Source organism: Electrophorus electricus, chromosome 3, assembly GCF_013358815.1.
Source record: "Electrophorus electricus isolate fEleEle1 chromosome 3, fEleEle1.pri, whole genome shotgun sequence".
Lineage (NCBI taxonomy): Eukaryota > Metazoa > Chordata > Actinopteri > Gymnotiformes > Gymnotidae > Electrophorus > Electrophorus electricus.
In genome coordinates, this window is record NC_049537.1 from 20,099 (window position 1) to 43,231 (window position 23,133).

The 23,133-nt window shown below is 37.9% G+C and overlaps 1 protein-coding gene across 1 annotated transcript; it reads left to right on the forward strand.

Annotated features, from left to right (window-relative positions):
• The first annotated feature begins 4,306 nt into the window (after positions 1 to 4,306).
• Positions 4,307 to 22,540, forward strand: LOC113570363 (fatty-acid amide hydrolase 1). Its single transcript, XM_026998735.2, has 15 exons — positions 4,307 to 4,863; positions 5,051 to 5,164; positions 14,302 to 14,442; positions 16,707 to 16,840; positions 16,934 to 17,140; positions 17,270 to 17,310; positions 17,433 to 17,557; positions 17,642 to 17,767; positions 18,050 to 18,147; positions 18,262 to 18,361; positions 19,006 to 19,049; positions 19,318 to 19,357; positions 19,443 to 19,551; positions 20,220 to 20,365; positions 22,046 to 22,540. The coding sequence occupies exons 1-15, from the start codon at positions 4,687 to 4,689 to the stop codon at positions 22,178 to 22,180; spliced, it is 1,737 nt and encodes a 578-aa protein (XP_026854536.2). The 5' UTR covers positions 4,307 to 4,686; the 3' UTR covers positions 22,181 to 22,540.
• The last annotated feature ends 593 nt before the right edge of the window (positions 22,541 to 23,133 follow it).

Sequence of the window (23,133 nt, forward strand, 5' to 3'; positions counted from 1 at the left end):
GAGCCTTCTTTGCCAGGGAGTTGGTATGGCGGGACCAGGACAGGTCCTGCGAGATGTGAACACCAAGGTACTTGAAACTATCTACTCTCTCCACCGTGGTTCCACTGATCCTCACTGGTTGGTAGTGCCGCTCCTGCTTCTTGCTGCAATCCACGAGCAGCTCCTTTGTCTTACTGACGTTTAGGAGGAGATTATTTTCCTGGCACCAGTTTTCCAGGTGTTTAATCTCCTCCAGATAGGCCCTCTCATCATTGTCCGAGATCAGGCCCATGACACCGATGTCGTCAGCAAACTTGACAATGATGGTGGAGCTGGAAGTGGCTGTGCAGTCATAGGTGTACAGTGAGTAGAGCAGGGGGCTTAGGACACAACCCTGAGGAGCTCCAGTGCTGAGGGTGAGGGTGGATGAGGCACAGTTGCCCACCCGTACTGATTGTGGTCTGTCTGTTAGGACGTTGGAGATCCAGTCGCACAGGGATGTATGCAGTCCTAGATCCTCCAACTTAGTAGTGAGTAGGGAGGGGACGATAGTGTTAAATGCTGAACTGTAGTCGACAAACAGCATTTTAACATAATTTCCCCTCCCTTTGTCCAGGTGGGTCAGTGTGGTGTGGAGCAGATGTGCAAGTTCAAACTGTGCTGTATCTGCATTTGCTAGAAGAGTGAGATTTATTAGGGGCAAATTAAAAATTGTAGTCATCAGAGTAGTCCAGGGTCAGTTTACCGATATGGAGATTATGGGGATACATGATAAACCAAAAACACATGAAGACAACTGGTCGAAGCAGGCTATAACAGAGGCTAGGATATACTCGGAGGCTAAGAAACACAAAGGCTAGGATAAACAAAAAGATGTTCTATATATAAAGTGGTATATAACATTTGCTAAATCCCAGATTATAGCACTGTGTATGAGGCAGTCTCTCTGTGTCAGAATGTTCCTGAGGTGTGCTCTTCAAGGGCTCCCTGAATGTGTAACTGCAACATAAAAATAAAGATTTTATGAAAAAGATTGACTGTCTGATTAAATTAAATCAGACACATTAGTGAAACTACCATTAATCTATCAGAGGAACTCTGATTCATTTCTCCAACATCTGCTTATAATGATTAAATACTTGCTTATAATTTTATATACCTCAAATTTTCTACTTGTAGATAGATTTACAAAACATTTTTGTAAAGGCTGCTAAAGGCAGCAGCTGCTCCAAAGACCAGTTGGGTGAGAGGAATTTGACATTTTAAATAAAAGGTTTTTATACATTTAATCAGCAGTTGATAAAAATATATCCCAAATAATCCAAAAGCAGAGAGGGTATAACAGTCCTGGGTCATAGAGTCAACATAGAGATTACGGGGATACATGATAAACAAAACAAGAGCATGGATAAACGAAAGATAGGAAACACAAAGCAAAAGCACACAAAGGCAAAAAAGGGAAGCAGGCTATAACAAAGACTAGAAAAAACTCAGGGGCTAAGAAACATGAAGGCTAGGATACATGGAGTACAATCTTACAGGGATACAGAGACGGGCTTTCAAATACATTTAGACATTGAACCAATCAAACACAATGAACCTAACACATAAATGCAATGAACAGCCAAGACAGGGAACACGACAGGGTTTAAATACATGAACTTAACAAGAGTAGAAACATGGGACAGGTATGGAAAATCAAATGAGGGGTGGAGAAAACTAAACTACGGAATGGAACTAAAATACACAAGATGACAGGGAAAGCATCAAAGTGAGGAGGGACCAACCGACTTTGATTTGTTAGTACTTCCTCTTGTGGAAATAACTAAACAAATTTAAGAAAAGTAATTTTTTTTCTGCTTGGTCACCCAGATTAAACATGAATGCAACTACAGAGCAAAGGCACATTTGACTGTACCAACTTTAATGCTAGTGCATTTGAGTAACATATTTAGAACCTGCTACTTCAGTTGACAATGTATCTTTGCTTTTTTTTTTTTGCTTTGCTTTTAACAGAGGACATTTGAGCCTAACCTAGCAATTTTATTATATGTTATTATACACCATATACCTATTCACCACAGACTTAATCAATTGTGATTTCAATTTTTGGAGGATCTGTAAGGCTCCTAATACAATTATATTTTATATTAATTAACAGAATGGTGTTCATCAAACAACCTGTAACTGAACATAAAAAAGCTAATGATCTCATTATAGATTTTATGAGACAGGTCTCTCTTTCATAGTCATCAAAGGAGAAGTGGAGAGGGTTTCCAGCTTTACATTTCTGGGAATCCACATCACAGAGGATCTCACCTGGACCATAAATATGATTAATTAATTAAGTTAATGATTAGGTTAATAAGGTTAATAACTGGCTTTGGTCAAAAATCCTGAATAGCAGCTTTATTTTCTGAGAGCACTCAGGAAAAACAGCATCCTTTATGGTGAGCATACTGACATACTGTATTAGTTCAAGTTCAAGTTCAAGTTTGGTTTATTCGTCATATACATAGTCATACACAGTATAACTCGCAGTGAAATGGTTGAGACTGCTCTGTCCTAACTGAGGAAAAGAAAACAGGGGTGCATAGAGAAATATAGATATTCTATATATGTGAAATATATATATGCAAAGAGAAATATATATATTCTATGTATGTACAAAATATATTAACAATGTATGTACAATATATGTATATTATGATTATATACACAATGTACAATGTATATGGTTGTGTATATATGTACACAATGTACAGAATGCACAGATCCATTAAAGTGTAATATTCCAACTACTCAGTGGCAGACAAAAAAGCTCTTCAAAGGGTCATACACACTGCCCAAGAAATAACTGGATGATCCCTGTCTGCACTGGAGGACATCTTATCTTCAGAACTCTCTGCTTGAACAGTGTCAGAAGGATTCTGAAGGATGCAACTCACCCTGGATACTCTCTTTTCTCTTTGCTTCCATTGTTAAAGTGAATAAATATTTCCCTTTTACACCCCTTAGCTCAGTGTTATCATAATATTAGTGCAAGGTCATTACGTGTAAATATTTGTATTTTTATTAAGTGTAAATATTTTAAGTGTAATATTTTATTGATGTGTTATTTTTACTGACGTGTTGGAGGATTAAAGTATTTTACTGTTTTAATGTGTGGCTCTATATGTTTTTATTTCCAACAAGTACGACAAATATCGTTGTATTTAATATACACATATCAATAAAAGGAATTTACAGTCGCAAACGATCACTGAATCAATGGCAGCCTAGGAACTTTGCGGTTCTGAACTCTTATTTTGACAGGGGGGACTGATGCTGTCTTTCAAAGATCTGAATCACACGACTCAATTCACTGAAATAATTACTGAACAGCGCACCATTTCGCCAGCTCGTCTAAGGTCGGAGTGTATGCTGGTGATCTGGCCATTTACCAAAATCCTGTCTAAAAACGTTTCCTCAAAATTAGTCAAAAACTGTTTTCGACAGGTGACTAATGACTAATAACCTACTGTAACTGGTAAGCCTATATAACCAGTAAGCCTACCATTTATTTTATCAGCACAACTGTAATGATTATTATAAAACTTTTTTAAAAATAAATAAATATTGCAATTAGCATTTCCTTTGCAATTGTAATGTTAGTATAAAATCACCAAATAAATAGAATAAATACGGACATAAATACCAGACAAATTCTATGCTTGTCTTATACTTTTTTATTTTTATACTTTTCACTTTCAATTTTTTTTTTAGAATTTATTTAGTTCAACTTTATATTTTCTTTATTTCGATATTTGTTTTCTGTATTTTTCCTTTAAGTGCAGAGTAGTCATCAAAAGCATTTCACTGCCAGTTATACTCGACTATGCATGTTACAAATAAACTATGATTTGATTTGATATAAAAACTGAGAAAATGAAAAAGGAAAAACAATTATTTATTTAAAGCAGCTTGTTTTTAAGGTTTTTATAATATAGGCTTCGGTATGACCTACTAAAGTTAGGGTTATTCCATTACTAAATTACTAAATTACTTTTCAAAAGCTTTCATCCAACAAGTACAGCAATTAAATCTAGCGGTAAAGAAAAAAGCCTTGCTTGTCCTAGCACCCTCAATCAGTCAAAATAGTCAAGAATTGTTACATAAATATTTACCGAGCGATATTACGGAAATCCTCAATTGTTCTGTACGCCAATAGCTGAATAAGGTTGCTCAACAAAACGAATCGGTGAACACTTCGTTTACGCAAATGATTAATTTTAAAATAAAGAACCGAGTCGCTCTTGCTAACAACGGGTTTGCTATACAGTACAATGTGATAATATATTTTACCGTCTACATTTTGTAGTAGGTAGTAGAACTACAGGGCAGTACTTATTTGTACTGCCCTGTACTGCCTTGTGACAGTGCAGGAAAGAGGCATTATTGATAACCTATTATTGATATATGCGCGTACGGTGCTCGCGGGGTAAGTACGTCACGAGCATACGTTAACTGCCTCTCGGTGATTGCGTAACAGGATAAACAGAAGAGTTTTCTAAAGTCCGACATGCGGGTGTGGTGATAGCGAGCAGTGAAGCACAGTATAAAACACCATCTTCTTTTGCCACAAGGATAGGGTTGGGTTGGTAGGACGCGCTTTGGTACGAACATTTCAGTTTTTACCCCGACTACACAGAAAAGAAAACTTTAAACATGGATCAGCAACTGCTACAGGTTGTAATTGCTCTCGCTTGTGTTGCAAGTGTTCTTGTATTACTGCTAAAGTGGACGCGTTATCAGAGAGCACAGAAGAAAATACTACGCGCCAGAGAAAGGAGAACTGCATCACTTGAACAAGCGGAACAAGCCGTGCACGAATTTAAGAAAGCGGTAAAAACGATATATAGTGCGTTACTAACCATATACGTTAGTCTAAAATTCCTTCATATTGCTCTGACCAATAAAACGGACAATTTAATACGGCGTTATTTAGGAGGGCCCAATCAAAATAAGTTTTAGACTTATTTTGACGAAAACGTGCAGTTGCTATTTAACTTTGTGTTGACTGTTTTTGCAGAATCCTGGCGTAGACTCGACTAACATCGTAAGCCTTCCTTTAGCTGAGCTCACTAAGCGAATAAGATCCGGATCTCTGCAGCCAGAGGCCGTGCTCCACGCCTACATAGAAAAGGTGCGTTCGTTTCTTATGTAATGTTTTCTTTCAGAGATGTTTTCTTGGCAAGACCCGTTTATTTATATAGTGCAATTCATACACTTTACAAATGTAAGCTACTTTAAAAATAAAAGTATTAATTATTTTACTTAAAATGGGATGCATAAAAGTCATTAATAAAGGAATAAAGTACAAAGAAACTTAGAAGGGGAGAGTGTGGTACAGTTTAATAGGAACTGTAGCCTGCACAGAATTGGGCAGCATGTTTCCCTCTCAGCACTAAGGTCTTGGGTTTGAGTCCCTGTCTGGGTGGAGTATCCATGTTTTTCCTGTGTGTGTGGGTTTCCACTGGGGTCTCTGGGAGGAAACCACAGTCCAACAATATGGATATTAAATTGATTGGATACTCTAAATTGTCTTGAATGAATGTGACCTGTGTGTGACTGTGCATGTATGTCCAGTGATGGCTGGAGCTCTGTGCATGTATGTCCAGTGATGGCTGGAGCTCTGTGCATGTATGTCCAGTGATGGCTGGAGCTCTGTGCATGTATGTCCAGTGATGGCTGGAGCTCTGTGCATGTATGTCCAGTGATGGCTGGAGCTCTGTGCATGTATGTCCAGTGATGGCTGGAGCTCTGTGCATGTATGTCCAGTGATGGCTGGAGCTCTGTGCATGTATGTCCAGTGATGGCTGGAGCTCTGTGCATGTATGTCCAGTGATGGTTGCTGCTCTGCTCTGGTCTGAACCTCCTCCCCTTCCCCAATCTGTGTGTGAATGATTGTAAAGATGATTTCTGTGTGTAAAGTATCATTGAGTCTGAGAAAGGTGCTATGTAAATATAAATAATGACTTATTTGTGTTTATATGTAACTCTTTGATGACTTCTCATTACTGTGTTAATGATAAGTATGTGGACAAAGGGATCAAACATTTACATTTATGGCATTTTAGCTGACTCTTTTATCCAAAGCATCTTACAATTATGACTGAGTACAACTTGAGCAATTGAGGATTAAGGGTCTTGCTTAGGGGCCCAACAGTAGCAATTACAAGTCAAGTACCTTAACCACTGAGCTACCACTGCCCCAGAGCAAACAATGAATTTTTCAGGGTTACATTTCAGCATAGGTTTTATATATGCATTATTTCAGCATTACTTTAAGATTGTATATACTTTATTTCAATATTTAGTTTTAGATCGCTTATACATTATTTCAGTATTATCTTAAAGGTGCCATAGAATGTAAAACTGTATTTACCTTAGCATAGTTGTATAGGGAGTTCAGTACATGGAACTGACATAACTCCCAGGAAAGTTGATATCTTGCTCTGCACATTTTAATTCCAGACATAATAAAGGTTAAACAAGGTTGTTTAGCCATAAAAATCATCTGAAACTCAACATCATTAAAAACCAAAGAGATAATAGTGAACTATCAGAGGAAGAGAAACCCCCACGCTCCTGTATTCATTCAGGGGCAAAAGTAGAGAGGGTGGTCTCCTACAAGTACTTTGGGGTACAGATAAATAACAAACTAGACTGGACACATAACACTGATGTCCTCTACAGGAAAGGATAGAGTGGGCTGTTCTGTCTGAGGAGGCTGAGGTCTTTCAATGCGTGTGGCATGCAGCCTGTCGGAACCTCCACGAACTGCATGCCCCAGAATCCTCCAGGGAGATCCTCATTCCTGAAATATTAAGTGCCTACTCATTTATGTAGCCTATTTATACGCTTTCTACTCATTGCGAAGTATTGCCAGCTAGTTCTACTGCATACCGAGCAACCTTTTCTGACTGCTGTGTTTGTGCTGTGACCATTCCTTGTGTTTTGCTCTAACTCAGATTTTTGCCTTACCTTTGATATTCCTGTTTGCCCATATATTTGGATTGGATTTGCCCTTTTGGATTTGTTTGACTGGACCGTGTTGATCATAAACTGTTTTATTATTGTCAATCCATGAGCGCCTGACCTGTCTTGTAGCGTGATGGCGTGCAATAAATTGCTGAAGGTATTCTATCAGTGTCCTCTTTTTGTGGTGGTGTGTTAGGGTGGTGGGATCAAGGCTGGAGAGGCTGACAAACTGAATAAGCTGGTGAGGAAAGCCAGCTCTGTGGTGGGTCTAGGACTACCCAAAAAGTAAGTGTAGTCAAAATACAGCTACAGACCATGTAAAAGAGTTGAAAAGAAAGGTTCTTAATGAGGAAAAGAAGGGTTCAATTGTAGATTTACTGGCAGAGGGATACAGTGAGCGTCAGGTTGCTTCCATCTTGAAAATTTCAAAAACTGCGGTTCTTAAGAACAAGGTCAAGCAGCAAACACATGGGACAACAGCTACAGACTGGCAAAGGTCGAAAACGACTCTTTACCGATCGTGATGATCGCCACCTCATTCAAATGTCATTTAACAACCATAAGATGATGTCAAGCGACCTACAAAGAGAATGGCATGAGGCAGCTGGGATGAACTGCACAGTGAGGACAATTCGAAACAGGAAGTCATGCAAAGCTAGAAAAAAAATACCCTTCATCAATGAAAAGAAGAGCCAAACTGAAGTTTGTGAAAGTCCATAAGGATTGGACCATAGAGGACTGGAGTAAGGTCGTCATCTCTGATGAGTGCAATTTTCAGCTTTGTCCAACACCTGGCCGTGTAATGGTTAGACAGAGACCTGGAGAGGCCTACAAGCCAGTGTGTCTCGCACCCACTGTGAAATTTGGTGCAGGATCAGTAATGATCTGGGGCTGTTTCAGCAAGGCTGGAATCGGATAGATTTGTCTTTGTGAGAGAATCAAGCCACTTATAAAACTGTGCTGGAAGAAAACTTGCTTCCTTCTGCTCTGACAATATTCCCCAACTCTGATGATTGGTTTTTTTCAACAGGACAATGCTCCATGTCATACAGCCAGGTCAATCGAAGTGTGGATGAGGGACCACCAGATCAAGACCCTATCATGGCCAGCTCAATGTCCAGACCTGAATCCCATTGAAAACCTCTAAAATGTGATCAAGAGGAAGATGGATAGTCACAAGCCAGCAAACAAAGCAGAGCTCCTGGGATTTATTTGCCAGGAGTGGCATAAAGTTACCCAACATAAATGTGAAAGACTTTTGGAAAGCATGCCAAAATGCATGTCAGTGGTGATTAAAAATCAGGGTTATTCCACCAAATATTGATTTCTTGACTCATCCCAAGTTGAAATATTAGTACTGTGTTGTTTATAAATGAATATGAGCTTGTTTTCTTTGCATTATTTGTGGTCTGAAATTTCTGTGACTGTTTTGTTATTTTGACAATTAGTAATTTCCATTAAAAAAAAACATGCTCTAAAATACAGTCTTTTTATCTGGAATTTGGAAGAAATGCTGCCAGTAGTTTTATAATGTAACAATGAAAGCACAGTCAGACACTTGCAGATAAAAGGCAGGAGTTTTATTGTAATCCGTATCCGTGGTGGTTAAACTAGCTAGGGTCAGAACCAGAGTGATGCAGTCTAGGGTAATCGCAATCATAGAGGTAAACAATTAGAGTCCAAAAAAACATAGAGCAGTAACACAGGTAAACAAATTCAACAAGGGGCAGGCAAAAATCGTAGTCGAAACAGGAAAACCAGTTCAAAAACACAGGAGAGCAGAAACATGAATAGACTGCTCAGTATGTACAGGTAAACTGGAGGCAATACTTCACAATGACAAACAGTTATGGGATGGCTTATATACATGAAAAACAGGTGAACTCAATAAGCAGGTGATAAGGATCTGGTGAACTGTTGATGATTGGATGAGTCACTCTCCTGAAGACTAACTGCATGATAGATATTGTAGTTTGTATGTGTGTCGGATGGCGTGACATATAGAATAAAACAAAACTGCTCAGCCTGGTCAAACACATACCCATCAACTGTAAAACTAGAGAAACTGATAATTTTGTAGTGGTCTCGTACCTTTTTCCATATACCTCCCTATAGCTACATATACTACTGTTATATCATAACTGCACTTTTTATTTATATACATGTGTATATATATAAAAACATAACGTATACTATATATTATGTTATAATAATTATACCATATTCCACTGTGGCACTGATATTGTCTATAATCCCAGTAGTCCTCCACGTTGTAAACCTGCTGCTGTTTCACGCTGTCACTTTAATTACACTCCATATCACTAGACAGTGTGTATCACTAAGGGATGGGGTAGCACTTGAGCAATTGTGTATAATATAGTAATGGTCCCCATAGTTTTTATTTTTACTTTATTGTAATTCTACCTTTAACTCTATTTATTCTGTGCTGGAGTTGCCCTATCACCTGAATTTTCCCCATGGGGATCAATAAAGGGAATCTTATCTTATAATATTAAACTCAAGATTTGTGCACATTGGAAGGTCTCTTTCGCTTTCTTTATTAACGAACAGATAATATCTCATTATCTTACCTTCCTCAGGCTCAGACACACCATTGACTTTGTTAGTAGTTATAAACAACACCATTGTCTTTTATCCTTTGATCACTTTAGAACAGCCCAGCTGAACTCGTTAATATACCGCCATGTTGCTCTGCTAATTAAACTTAGTACCATTTTATTTGCTTGGTTCACCGAAGCAGATAATTCTGCCTTAAAGGCTAAGCACCACCTAATAGACTGCCCTGAAGAGTTTTTCATTATCTTAGCTACTGCAAAAATTTATGTGAAATAAAATGAAAATAACATGTTAATTTCCTTTAAAAAATATGAATTCAAGTATATTGAAGGAAAACTCTGATATCGATCTGGAAATTCCAGAAAATTTAGAGAATTCCTACTGGTAAAAACCAATTAAGCTAGCCTTTATACTGAAAACTGATTGTAAAATAAAAGAATTACAAAAAGTAGTATTGTCTATTATCAGTTCTCTTACAGCAGTGGTGTTTGATTTGCTATCTAGTTATTGGTTATATTTCTCATTTTACTCTCTTGTCGTCTGTCTAACCTAGCTAAGTTAACCTAACTAGTCAGCAGTGCTCCCTTTTGCTAATAACCAACATCTTAGCTAAGATAGCTAATGCATTTGTGCTAATGCATTAGTGGTCTAATATGTGTTTGGTAGGTTAATCATATGTGTTTAGGTTATATGTGTCTAGCCTTGTATACATTATCATTACCTTCTCTTCTGTGTGGCTGACTTCAGTGAATTTTTAGTGGTAACTCCATACATTGAAAAAAAATAAACTGGCAGAATGTTAACCACTCAAGTGTTTATAAAGATGCTTGATCATTACGGAAAGCTTAGCTAGCTATCTTAGCTAAATAATGAACATTAGCAACTTCGCACTGAGCTATTAATGACAATAGCTAGCTAGCTAAACTCAAATATCCAGTTATTGTTATTGTTGTAAAAGCAATCTACATCGAATTTGCATTCATAAGATATCTATCTTTAAATCTCCATAATGCAGCTGTGTGGAGTAATTTTAGCCTAGTAAAGCTTCAGTCACTAAGCTTAGCAAGTCAGTCAGTTAGCTAACTATTAACCTAGCTAGCTAGCAAGGTTAGCTAATGTCAACTAAAATTGGTGAACTAATTGTATATACCCTGTTTACTTCCATGCACACAGAGGCTCTTGAACACACATATTTAGTGTCTTTACATATCCACATTGTTGGAAAAGCAGCAATTGTAAGATCAAGTCGTGTGAGCCCACTTTATTGATCCCGATGGAAATTGCAGCATCACAGTAGTGTACAAATTGCACAAGAGAACATTTCATACATTACATAAGAATATATAGGTCAGGATTGTAGAAGTGGAGTTACAAAAGGACCAAAGGTCCAGTACAGTTGAACTATAAACCTTAGCAGGGTCTATATACATAACTATATAAGTTACATGCATGACTGCTGCAAGAGCAGCCATAGAAGGTGTTCCGGGGCCTGCAAACATCAGTATTAAGAAATATATTTAGTGGTAAAACATTAGATAATAAAACATAACACAAGTGAGAAATGCCTGTATACATAAATGATTGTGTACATAGTAGAAACAAGAGCTGCAAAGTGATTATTGCACTAATGGAGTAAATAGGTAGTAAATCAACAGTAAACTTTTTAACAATAGGACAAAATTGGTTAGACTAGAGAGTAGAAATAAAGTGAACTTAGTAGCAGGTCAGACAAAAGTAACAGTGAAAATGAGTGCATCATAATAATATAAATGATAGTTTGAACGGATGTGAAAGAGTATGGTGTAGCTCAGCACAGTTCAGACAACAGGAGATCTGTCCCTGCAGTGGGGGAGACTCGTGGTTGAGTCTTATTTCAGTGGGGAGAACAGATCCTCACACAGCGCTCTGTCGTACAGCACAGCTGTTTCAGTCTTCCGCTGAACATGCTTTCTCTGTTTGTCCAGTACAGGGGGTGTGATGCATTGTCCATAATGGCCTACAGCTTATTCAGAGTCTGATTTTATGCCACAACCTCAGAGTGCCCAGTTTGACTCCTACAACACAGCTGCCTTCTTGATCAGTTTATTCAGCTTGTACACACTTTATTTACACTGAGGGCCATCTTATTTTCCTCCCTGTGATTCATTCAAATAAGCAACTGGATGTCTAAAAGCTCCAAGGTTCACCTCTCATAGTTAAGTAGTGATTTGATTTTCAGCTCTTGTTTCTATCTGAGCCATTGTGATTCCATGCCGTAAACCAGTGGAAGCATAGCTCATCAATTATTCACTCAACAACCAAAAAAAAATATGTAGCAGCTTGTTTCATTTTAGGGCCAATTACAGGGCTGTAAATGGGCATGTGAGATTCCATCTGAGCATTTTTACCCCAATAAAATGTATATTTTATATAGGCATCAGAGGGACAATTTTAAAATACCAAATAAATGCATTCTAGAGCACCTTTATGATTGTGCCAAGTCAATGATTTATCATGCCATATGCAGCTCTTTATCTGAAATTGCTATTTTGTATTGACAATATAAAGACATTGAAATTGAACATTGCTTGCTTGTAGTACCATGTACTATCATTTTAGCCTCAAAGTTGCTATGAGACAAATGTATGTATGCTTAAAAGGGCAGACCATCTAATGCACTTAATGAAATTTAATTCTTAATGAGTTATTTATATGACAAAGCTGTCTGTTGTTAATCCTTCTCAGGTAGTGTGGTAGCTCTTTCTGCTGTCTAATGTGGAGAAACAGCAGAGATTGTAAATGTCAGTATTTTATTTTATGTGATAGTGAGCCTGGGAGATCTTTTTCATTTACATTTACAGCATTTAGCAGACACGCTTATCCAGAGCAACTTACAAAATGCTTTGTCATCTTGTCATAGAATGTATCCTAGCCAGTACAGCAGGTTAGAGTCAGATTGAACATTGAAATAAGATACTGCTCGATACAGGAATCCATGCTGATGTCTAGAAATAAATGAACAATGAAAAGATACAATATCGAACAGTAAGTCCAATTCCAAACAATAGTGCTAGAAGTGATCACCTAATCAATAGGGCTGTATTAGTGGTCAATTAGTGGTAAAATAATCCAAAAAAAGTCTTCAGTCTGCATTTGAACCAGTCATATTGTTGTAGAAGTCTGATGGCCCATACAGGAAGACCAGCAAGTACCGAGTTGCAGAAATTGTGGCTTATTATATTATTAGGGTCAAATTATTTTGCAAGTTTTAAATGAGAAATGTGCATGACTGTGTCAGGTTTAAAACATGAGTTGAGAACGATAACTGGTCATTCAAAGTTATGCCAAGGTTATAAGCACTGTGAGGTCAAGTTCAAGTTCGGTTTATTCGTCACATACATAGTCATACACAGTATAACACGCAGTGAAATGGTCATTGTGAGGATTGGGAGTTCCTGGGATGTACAGCAGATGCTTTTGCAGGGATTTTGCCAGGGTTGAAGGTTCAAGTGATAGGCTGTATCCATGAAGTGATGTCAACCACCTCACTCTAAGCAGACAGAACATAAATGCATATAGTATAATGTTGCATTGAGAACAAAAAAAAAACTATCAATCTCATTGGTAACTGCAATAGATATATTTTTATCATTCATACTGTATAAACTTTGAGTTACAATTTGCATAAGATTTAACAAGACATTGATTCAAATGTTCATGCAGCATCTTGAGAAAGACAGAAAACTGCTTAAAGGGCTGAAACCAACAGCTACAAATCATTGCTCCCAGATGCTTATCTTCCTGTTACAAGGACAAATCTCAGGAAAAAAGAAAAACTGTCTGGATGTTTTCTCTCAAGCAGACTTTAATAATAATGTCAAGATGAAAAATATGATGTTTACAGTAGTTTAAAGGTGTTTTCACACTAAAGGGTTTTTTTGGACCCAGGACCACTTGCTCAGCAAGTTAAGTACATTTGGTGAAATGCAGTCTTCGATCCAGGGAGTGGTCCAGAGAACCAATCTCTGGTCCTGCTGAAATCTGGCAGTCTGCTGTTTGCTCCTAGCAAACTCTACTACGATCTGCTGCAAATGTGCAAGCTCTCTGCTCCGCATATGTGATGTCTTGATTGCTTCATTTTGTAAAGTGACTGCTTGCACTTTTCAGGTCACTTATCAAGTTTCATGATGGCAGGGAAGGACTGCAGTGTATTTCATGTTGGCTGGCCATATGATAGTCTCATATTATCATTGTTATGCATCAAGTTGTAATAAAATCACACTTTCATAGGACTGCAGCAAGGTTACTGTAATAAACTCACTCAGTGAGTGCGTGTACTGACAACATCACAAAAACACATGGCCTGCATGACTAAAAGTTCTTCATGATTATGGATCCTTATTTGCATGTGCTCCTGGTTGGTGAAGTACCATATATCCAGAAAGTGCTGTTCTTCATTTTTTAGGAAAATACTAAAAAGCAGTGAACAGATAAACCTAGTGGCTAACAGTTTACAAACCTGGGCACAGAAAAGTGATGTATGGAATTGTGCAATCGATATTCAGTTCCATGGAATTCTTCTGTGTGAAAGCAAACCAGTGATAACGAACCCCTCTCCAATATGAGCCCAAAATTGGTTCTTGGTGCAGTTAAGTATAAAATGTTCTAAAGATCCCTGAAGCGATGAAACTGTTGTGTTTTGGTGTATGCTTAAAGACTCCTGTGCTGTGTCTTGGTTTACAGGCTCTGGAGGTGAATCAGAAACTAAACTGTGGCACTGATGTTCTCATGGAGAGTCTGAAGCAGCTGGAAGACATTGAGTCCCACAGGAATGGCATTCTCTATGGGGTTCCTGTCAGCCTCAAGGAGAATATCGGGTACAAGGTACAGAGAGAGGGAATGTTACCCAAATATGGTTTCCTTTTGCTGTGCAGTGCAGTTCGTAGGTATACTGGGACATTATTTTTTGCTTGTTTTGGCCTTACATTCCAGCACTTTGAATTTGAAATAAAAGAGTGAATATGAGGTTAATGTGCAGAATGTCAGCTTTAATTCAAGGCTATTTATATTTGGTGAACTTTATAGGAATCACTGCCCAGCCTGTTTTGAACAGAACAAATAAATAATGTTAAAATTGGTTGCAAACTCTTTGCATTCAGTGATTGCAGCCTTCATTGGGGTTAACCCAACCCTTCATTTAGGGGGTAACCTCACCTTATGCCCTCTAGTTAATCATTTCCAAAATGCCTGTCACTGACAATACAAATAAAATGCAATTAAAGTATTTGCTGAACTAAAGTCAGTGCACCTATTTACATTTACATTTACGGCATTTAGCTGACGCTCTTATCCGGAGTGACTTTCAAAAGTGCTTTGTCATTTCTTCATAGAATACATCCTAGTATAGTACAGTAGGTTAGAGTCCAAGATACCAATGAACTAGAATACTGTAGAATACAGGGATCACTGCTGATGACTAGAAGTGCAAAACACATAAGCTCTATCTTAGACAGAGATAAGTGCAATAAACAATAAGTACTAGAGTGTGTTAGTTAACATCAGTGTAATAAACAATACCCTACAATAAGGACTTTTTTCAGTTAGTTGACATAGGAGCAGGGTCAGAGGGCATTTATATATTCCACAAATAGATGGGTCTTCACTCTGCATTTGAAGACTGTAAGGAACTCTGCTGTGTTTTCAACACAGCAATGACCAAGACTATACAGCCAAAACAGCACTGTAATAGTTTTCATGGCAAGTCTCTGAATGTCTGTGAGTGGCCAAGCCAAAGCCCTGACTTAAACTCCATCAAACATCTGTGGAGAGACCTGAAGATGGCAATTCACAGTATAGATGCTCACATCTAATCAGATGGTTCTTGAAGAGAACTGCCAGAAAGAATGGGGTAAACATCCCAAATGCAGAAATGTGTCCAAGAAGACTGTCACAATCAGTCCGTCCTGTGTTCCGTGTTTTCCCTGTCTTGTGTTTTTTAGTTCTGTTCCATAGTTTAGTTTTTGCTGCCCCTCATTTGATTTTCTACACCTGTCCCTCATTTAGTTGATTGTATTTAAACCCTGCCTTGATCTCTGTGTTTTTTGCTGTTCGTTTGAATGTGTTTGAATGGTAGGTTTGAGGGTTGTATGTTTATTTCGTATGGTTGTGTTGGTTTGTACTCCGTGTTTCCTAGCCCTGAGTTTTCTCTAGCCTTAGTTATAGCCTGCTTTCCTTTGCCTTCGTGTGTGTTTATCATGTATCCCCATGCTCTCCGTGTTGGCTCTATGACCCTGGACTGCTTTAACGACTCTGATTTTGGATTTGCCCCTATTAACTCTCGCTCTTCTCCGCACATGCGTCTGCCTCTTTACCGCTCAACGAACATGCTCTATGAACATGTTTTCATTTCACTGTGGATCATTAAGTGTCAATTGAAGGTTAAAATGGCAAGTATGTCTATTCAAATAAAATCCACAATATAATAAAGTGTCTATAAAGTAAAAAGTTAATGTTCCTTTGGAAGTAAATTAATATAATTGTAACAAAATGTCTACCAGATTTAGTCTAGATTGTCTTTTTCAATTAGAAATACTGTATTGTTGTGACAGAGGCAAGGTTACAATAAAGAGTTCTTTATTGTCCATAATTCTAAGACTGTGAAGCAGTGAGAAAAAGGGAAATGAAACACATGCTGAAGTCAGCGTGGACAATGTTTCAGTGTGTTGGTCGATAGTCCGCTAATGCGTGGTGCTTACTTCAGGTATCTGTGGGCTTAAATAACAAAAGAGGGAAATAAGGATCAGATGCGTCGGATTAGTAAAACAGTAATTGTGAGCGCGGCAGGTGTGTGGTGCGGTCCGGAGCAGGAGTGGGTGCGTCCCTCCTGCTGCATGACCGGTCTACTGTGACAATTGTACAGTGTCATCATACGTTTAATTTATCACTTGGAAAGGCTGGTGTTCTGGTGTATAGAGCCAAAATAACTAAACTGTGTCATTATCATTAAGCTGTAATAATGCACCAAAATACAGCACTTTAATATAGTTTAGCATAGGATTCCTCCATTTTAGTATAACTCAAGGGAAGTCACATGTTAGTGTGTGTTTTTGTGTGTGTGTGTGTGTGTGTGTGTGTGTTTGTGCATATAGGGCTATGACTCTTCTTGTGGAGTGTTGTGTAAGCTGAATGAACCTGCATTAAATGACAGTGTGGTGGTCAGAGTCCTGAAGAGGCAGGGAGCAGTCCCCTTCATCAAAACCAACATCCCCCAGGGCCTGCTAAAGTGAGAAACTCCAGCCTTCACCAATCACCCTCAACACACTGATTTTCTCACTATGCTATGAAACTGAAATCTAATGATTTCTGTGGATTATAGTTATGAATGTAGCAACCCAATCTATGGGATGACTGTGAACCCACATAATCTTCAGAAGACATGTGGTGGTTCTTCTGGAGGGGAGGGTGCTCTGATTGGAGGAGGAGGCTCCATTCTGGGTCTGGGCACCGACATTGCTGGAAGTATTCGTATCCCAGCATCCTTCTGTGGCATCTGTGGCTTCAAGCCTACATTCAACAGGATAAGGTTTTTATGCATGCTGATGTATCAAGGGCAGTAATAGTTTTCAGAGAAAAACTGAATATTTGCATATTAATAACTTAAACAAAAAAATGAAATAGTTGTCTGTTTTTGATTTGTCTCCTTTCACTGCAGTTTACATGGAGTAAATTCTTGTGTTAAAGGCATAAAATCAGGTGGAGTACAATGGCAATGGTTTATTACATCATGTTACTACAAGTTTACAGATGACTGGGTGTAATTGGCTAATTTAAAATGATCATCATAGGATAAAAACAACTAAAAATATGCTTTATAGTGCCGTCTTCCATTGGCCCCATGGCCCGAGATGTGGAGAGTCTGGCTCTGTGTATGAGGGCACTGCTCAGCACGGACATGTTCAGTCTGGACCCAACAATTCCTCCATTACCATTCAACCAGCAGGTACTGCATTCAATGTGCTTCGGTAATGCAGACAATGTTTGTGGAGTCTCTCAGTAGCCAATCAGTCCTTCACTTACTAAACAGGTGTATGACAGCACAGAACACCTGAGGATTGGTTACTATGACAATGATGGGTACCATCAGCCATCTCCAAGCATGTCCAGAGCCCTGCAAGAAACTAAGAAACTTCTGGAACAAGCAGGTCACACGGTGAGTGATCATGCTCAGTTATTTGTCACATCCCGGACATTTGGCTTTGCAACAGGAGCAAGTGGAAAGTGGAGCAAATTCAATACCATAACCACTCTACTGTAGAACACTCTATTATGGGCCTCCTGTTTTATTCTGGTGAAGTGAATTTACCATTGCAGACATTTTGTTCAGAATGCAGTCAGTTGTTTTGAACATGTGTGTGTGTGTGTCTCTCTCTCTCTCTCTCTCTCTCTCTCTCTCTCTCTCTCTCTCTCTCTCTCTCTCTTTGTCTCTCTGTAGCTTGTTCCATTCCAGCCCCCAAGGCTGTTCATGGCCATTCATGAGTATGCCACAAAGGGTATTCTCGCTGATGGAGGCACTACTCTTCTTCGCTACTTGTAAGTCAAATCTGTTTCATTCACTTTATTAGTCATTAAGAGTTTTCACAGCTATTGCGAGTCATCAGCAAAATTAATCTAATCGCTACTGTTACTGTATGTGTGTGATTTTAGAGAGGAAGGCCCCATTGACCCATGTCTACAACCCCAGGCAATCACCTATAGTATTCCTCGCTTTGTTAAGAAGATTCTCTCTATTTTTCTCAGACCCATTGTGAGTTAAGCCAATTTATATATATATATATATATATATATATATATAGCTATATATATATATATATAGCTATATATATATATATATATATATATATATATATATATATATATATATATATATATAGCTATCTATATATATATATATATATATATATATATATATATATAGCTATATATATATATAGCTATATATATATATTGCTATATATATATATATATAGCTATATATATATGTATGTATATTGCAATATACATACATATATATATATATATATATGTATGTATATTGCAATATATATATATATATATATATATGTATATTGCAATATTGTATGTGTGTATGTATTTTTATGTTCAGTAAATATGCTTTATATGCAGTGTAATCTGACAGTTTACTTTTAATGAGCAGTTAAATGCAGTTTACATCTAATCAGAAGTGCCAACGGCAATGCACACAGTGCAGAAAGGAAGGGTATGAACAAAGGGTTATGGCCCAGTGGCAATGACAGTCACATCAGATATTGTAAAATACCAGATATTGTGCCATAAATGAATGCAGTGAATGGCACTACCATGTAAAACGGTGCAGTGTCTAGAATTAATTAACTAACATACATACATACACTTTCATTTCCCTTTTAGTGTCCGCGCATGGCCTCAGCTATGAATGCAATTTGTGGAGTCAAGTAAGTCCAAAAATACTAAAGTGAATACAGTAAATATATACTAAATACTAAAGTGAATACAGTAAATATAATTCTTCACAAGCTTTTCCATATCAGCTATGCATATTTAACCAGCCAGGAATGGTACTGCTGCGTGTGGCTTTCTGGTTTAAAAACTGCTGTTGTACACTGTGCAGTTGGATGGCTAAAATACAAATTTGTGGTTTTCTGTTGTATTTTATATTTTATTACTAAAAGGTTCATTATGCACTGCTATGTGTTTTTATAGCTCTGTGACAGACATGTGGGAGCAACACAAAAATATTGAGGTAGCAGTATGAATTTGATACGAGTCCCTGTCTGTTGCTTTACTGGGAAATGCAGTCCCGTGCAATATTCTGTTTGTATGGGTAGGACTACATCTCTGAGGTCATCGCAGAGTGGAGGAGACTGGAGATGGATGTTCTGCTCTGCCCTGTACTGGGACCTGCCTACAACTTCTACTACAGTGGAATGCTCACCAGTACTGTACCACATTCTACTACAGTTTGCCTCTTTTACTTTTTATTGAAAATGTTATTTGCCCCAGTGCCTGACAGTGGATTCTACCTGTTTTCTGGTAGTATGTAAATACATTACTGTTTTCAAAACATAGACTGAGTTGCCAATAGAAAATAACACATTTATTCAGTATGTGTTATCTTATAGACATTATTGCTGTTTAGGGGATGGTCTACATTGTTCTTAGCATGTTAGGGCTGAACTTGCATTTTTATTTCCTATCAGTTTGTTGGCCATCAATTTCTGTCTGTAATTTGAATCTCTGTACAGACACTACTGACATTTATGTAGATGTATTCTTTATAGAGGCAAATTAGAGACATTTCGTCATAGTTTCATAGTTTTGTTTTCAAGAATTAACGTTTATTCTTTACTCATGACATAGTCAAGTAGCTATTCAATGACAATCAAATTGCTTGAGTTTATTTCATAGGTTCTGTATATTTTTGTCAGACCCAGCAAGTTCCTCTCCAAACAACACTGAGGGCAAAAGAGCAGCAGTTGTTTGTGTGCATAATGTCCTACAATCCAATCTGCACATGCCTAAATTTGGACTTTTCCATTTATATCTAACCCTTTTATCACTGACTACAATATCGTTGACTGTTTGTCTGTATCTGTCTTGTGTAGGTTCCCTCAGTTACACTGTGATGTACAACCTGCTAAACTTCCCTGCGGGGGTGGTGCCTGTCACCACAGTGACCGCCGACGATGAAGCCCAGATGAATCGGTACAGAGGGAACTTTGCGGACATCTGGGACAAACTCTTCCTCAAGGTTAATGTGGCAATACCCTGAAAGGTTTAAGTGGTCGTACCCTGAGTTTGTCATGTATGCAGGCTGGAGGCAACAGGGTTAGGGTTAGGAACAACATATTTTCAGCATTTGTCAAATGCTGTTAACCAGAGCATCTTACATCTTTACCAGTGTAATTCTGATCCCATGTGTTCACTGGGAATCACAGCTCTAGGACCTGAGCTACAGGAGGCACATTTGCCAGTGATCCTGTTTGAAGTATCAGAGTGATCCAGTGTAACTACAATGCAGTGGCTAACATTACAACCATCAGATCAAGGGCTGTCATATTCATTTAGACATTCTGTTATATTTTCATGTTGATGCAACCCTGTTAAATACTTCATGTTGATTTAAACCCTGTTACATACTTTAATACTAAATACCAGTTACCAGTTGACAGTGTGCTGTGAGCACTTGGCTTCTGCTTCTCACCGCTGTTTTGTGGATGTAAAAGTCGACTGTTGATTGTTGTTATTAAGCACCTTTGGTTCTGAGAAAGGTACTTAATAAGTGTAGCATTTTAAATAATTTATTAAATAAGCCACAGCAAAGACTTATCCAAAGACCATTCAGGAATTCTCTCATTTTTTTTGTATTTTGTATTAGCGCACAGCCCAATCCAAGAAGGTTCTAATGAATATCATGGGATCATTATTCCCTCAGTCATCAGTCAAGTTTGCATTAACATAAACAGACTGTTGTCTGTGCTCTTTTTTCAGGACTGTGTGTATTGTTGCTGTGGATGTGTGTATTTGGGGCTGGGGGGGGTGATAAAGTAGGGCTGTGAATTGTCTATGTAACTCTAACTCTCTGTATTTAATTGTGATTGTAGATTTTGTTGCCTTGATCATATTTGATCATATTTATTGTGTTTTTAGTATTAGTCATATTTACCTGCCCTGGGACTGCAGATGCATATGAGCTAACGACAGTCTCCTTTTATTTGAGGTTATAGTATTTTGCACATTTTCCATGACAAAATAATCATACATAAACATAGAATTTTTGCTAAAACCAAGTAGCACTACCCACGTCACATGGAAATATGAAATGTTTAGTGCCAGTTAATCACAGCATTTATATTACAATCTTGCAACATTGGATGTGATTTTGCAGAAACAGGAGGTATGATTTACAGCCAGTAACGATGCAGACTCTTACCACAGAGAGGCAGCATTTCTGCATTTATAGAGGATGGCAGTGAAGTAGTAGTAGTAAACTTGGGTTAGGGTTAGGGGTCAGTGTTAGGCTTGTATACATAGAATGAAACAACCACATGTGGCACTGTTTGTGTCTTTGAACAGCAGTAATTACTAGAGATGGTGATTTGTATGTTTGTGTGTTTCTGACCTTGTGTGTGGGTGTATATGCTCGTGTGTGTGTGCTTGTGTGTGTCTGTGTATGGGGGGGGGGGTGCGCATATATGCTTGTGTGTACATTCCTGTGTGGTTGTGGGTGGGTCTGTGTGTGTGTGTCTCTGTGTGTATATATGCTTGTGTGCAAATGCCTTTGAATGTGTATATATATGCCTGTGCATGTGTGTGTATGCCCGTGTGTGTTTGTGTATGTGTATATACATACATGCCCATGAGTGTGTGTGTGTATATTCGTGAATGTGTGTGTGTATGTGTGTGTGTGTGTGTGTTTTTGTGTTTGCAGGCGGTGCAGGACAGTGTGGGCTTGCCAGTAGCAGTGCAGTGTGTGTCTCTGCCATGGCAAGATGAGCTGTGTCTGCGTTTCATGAGAGAAGTGGAAAAGCTCTCTGTCAGGAAGAAACACACAAACACATACTAACACACACAAACATGCCTTCACCACACACTCAAAAAATGTTTAACAACACATTTTTTGTTTTAGCACTTATCACTAAAACATTGTTGCTATGTTATATAAATTTTTATTTAATTATTTTTTTTGTTTGCTTACTTTTTAATTAAAAATTATTCTAGTAATATATTACTGGCTATTGCTACTTAGCTAGCGAAAGAAATCTCATAAAGTGTGAGGTCAATTTTAGACTATAGCATATTTAATGAATGCTAACTCTACAACTGACTGATTTGAGCTTGTAACAGTGAATTTAGGCCAAAAGAAAACTGTAGACTGTCTTCCATATAGATTGTGTAACTAAAACAAATCTTTGTGTTAAAAGATCTTCTGTAGCAGATCTGTTCCTTATTCACCAAATTCTCTGTTTATGGGAGTACTTCAGCAACAATACTCACAAAAACTTTCTATTCAAAAGTAGCCCAGTAAAAGTAACTGATATAAAGTGAACAAATATAAAATTAACTAATAATAAGAAGGTGTCCAGTGTAACATATATAATTTTAAAAATTTAATTTGAAAGGTGTGGCCCTGTAGAGTTGCCCTAAGGTTTTTCTTATCATGTTTCTACACTTAGTAGTTGTATATGGTTTTACACTTTGTAATTGAATGGTTAACTACACTTAGTAGCTGTACAAGGTTCTACAGTTACTAGTTGAATGGTTAACTACACTTAGTAGCTGTACAAGGTTCTACAGTTACTAGTTGAATGGTTAACTACACTTAGTAGCTGTACAAGGTTCTACAGTTACTAGTTGAATGGTTACCTACACTTAGTAGCTGTACAAGGTTCTACAGTTAGTAGTTGAATGGTTAACTACACTTAGTAGCTGTACAAGGTTCTACAGTTACTAGTTGAATGGTTAACTACACTTAGTAGCTGTACAAGGTTCTACAGTTAGTAGTCGAATGGTTAACTA

What these genes read in the sequence shown, in the direction of transcription:
- LOC113570363 (XM_026998735.2), top strand. Translation starts at nt 4,687, where the DNA reads ATGGATCAGCAACTGCTACAGGTTGTAATTGCTCTCGCTTGTGTTGCA. An exon ending in AGGAGAATATCGGGTACAAG is followed by an intron (nt 14,443 to 16,706) that starts GTACAGAGAGAG and finishes TTGTGCATATAG; the next exon opens with GGCTATGACTCTTCTTGTGG. An exon ending in CTATTTTTCTCAGACCCATT is followed by an intron (nt 18,362 to 19,005) that starts GTGAGTTAAGCC and finishes TTTCCCTTTTAG; the next exon opens with TGTCCGCGCATGGCCTCAGC.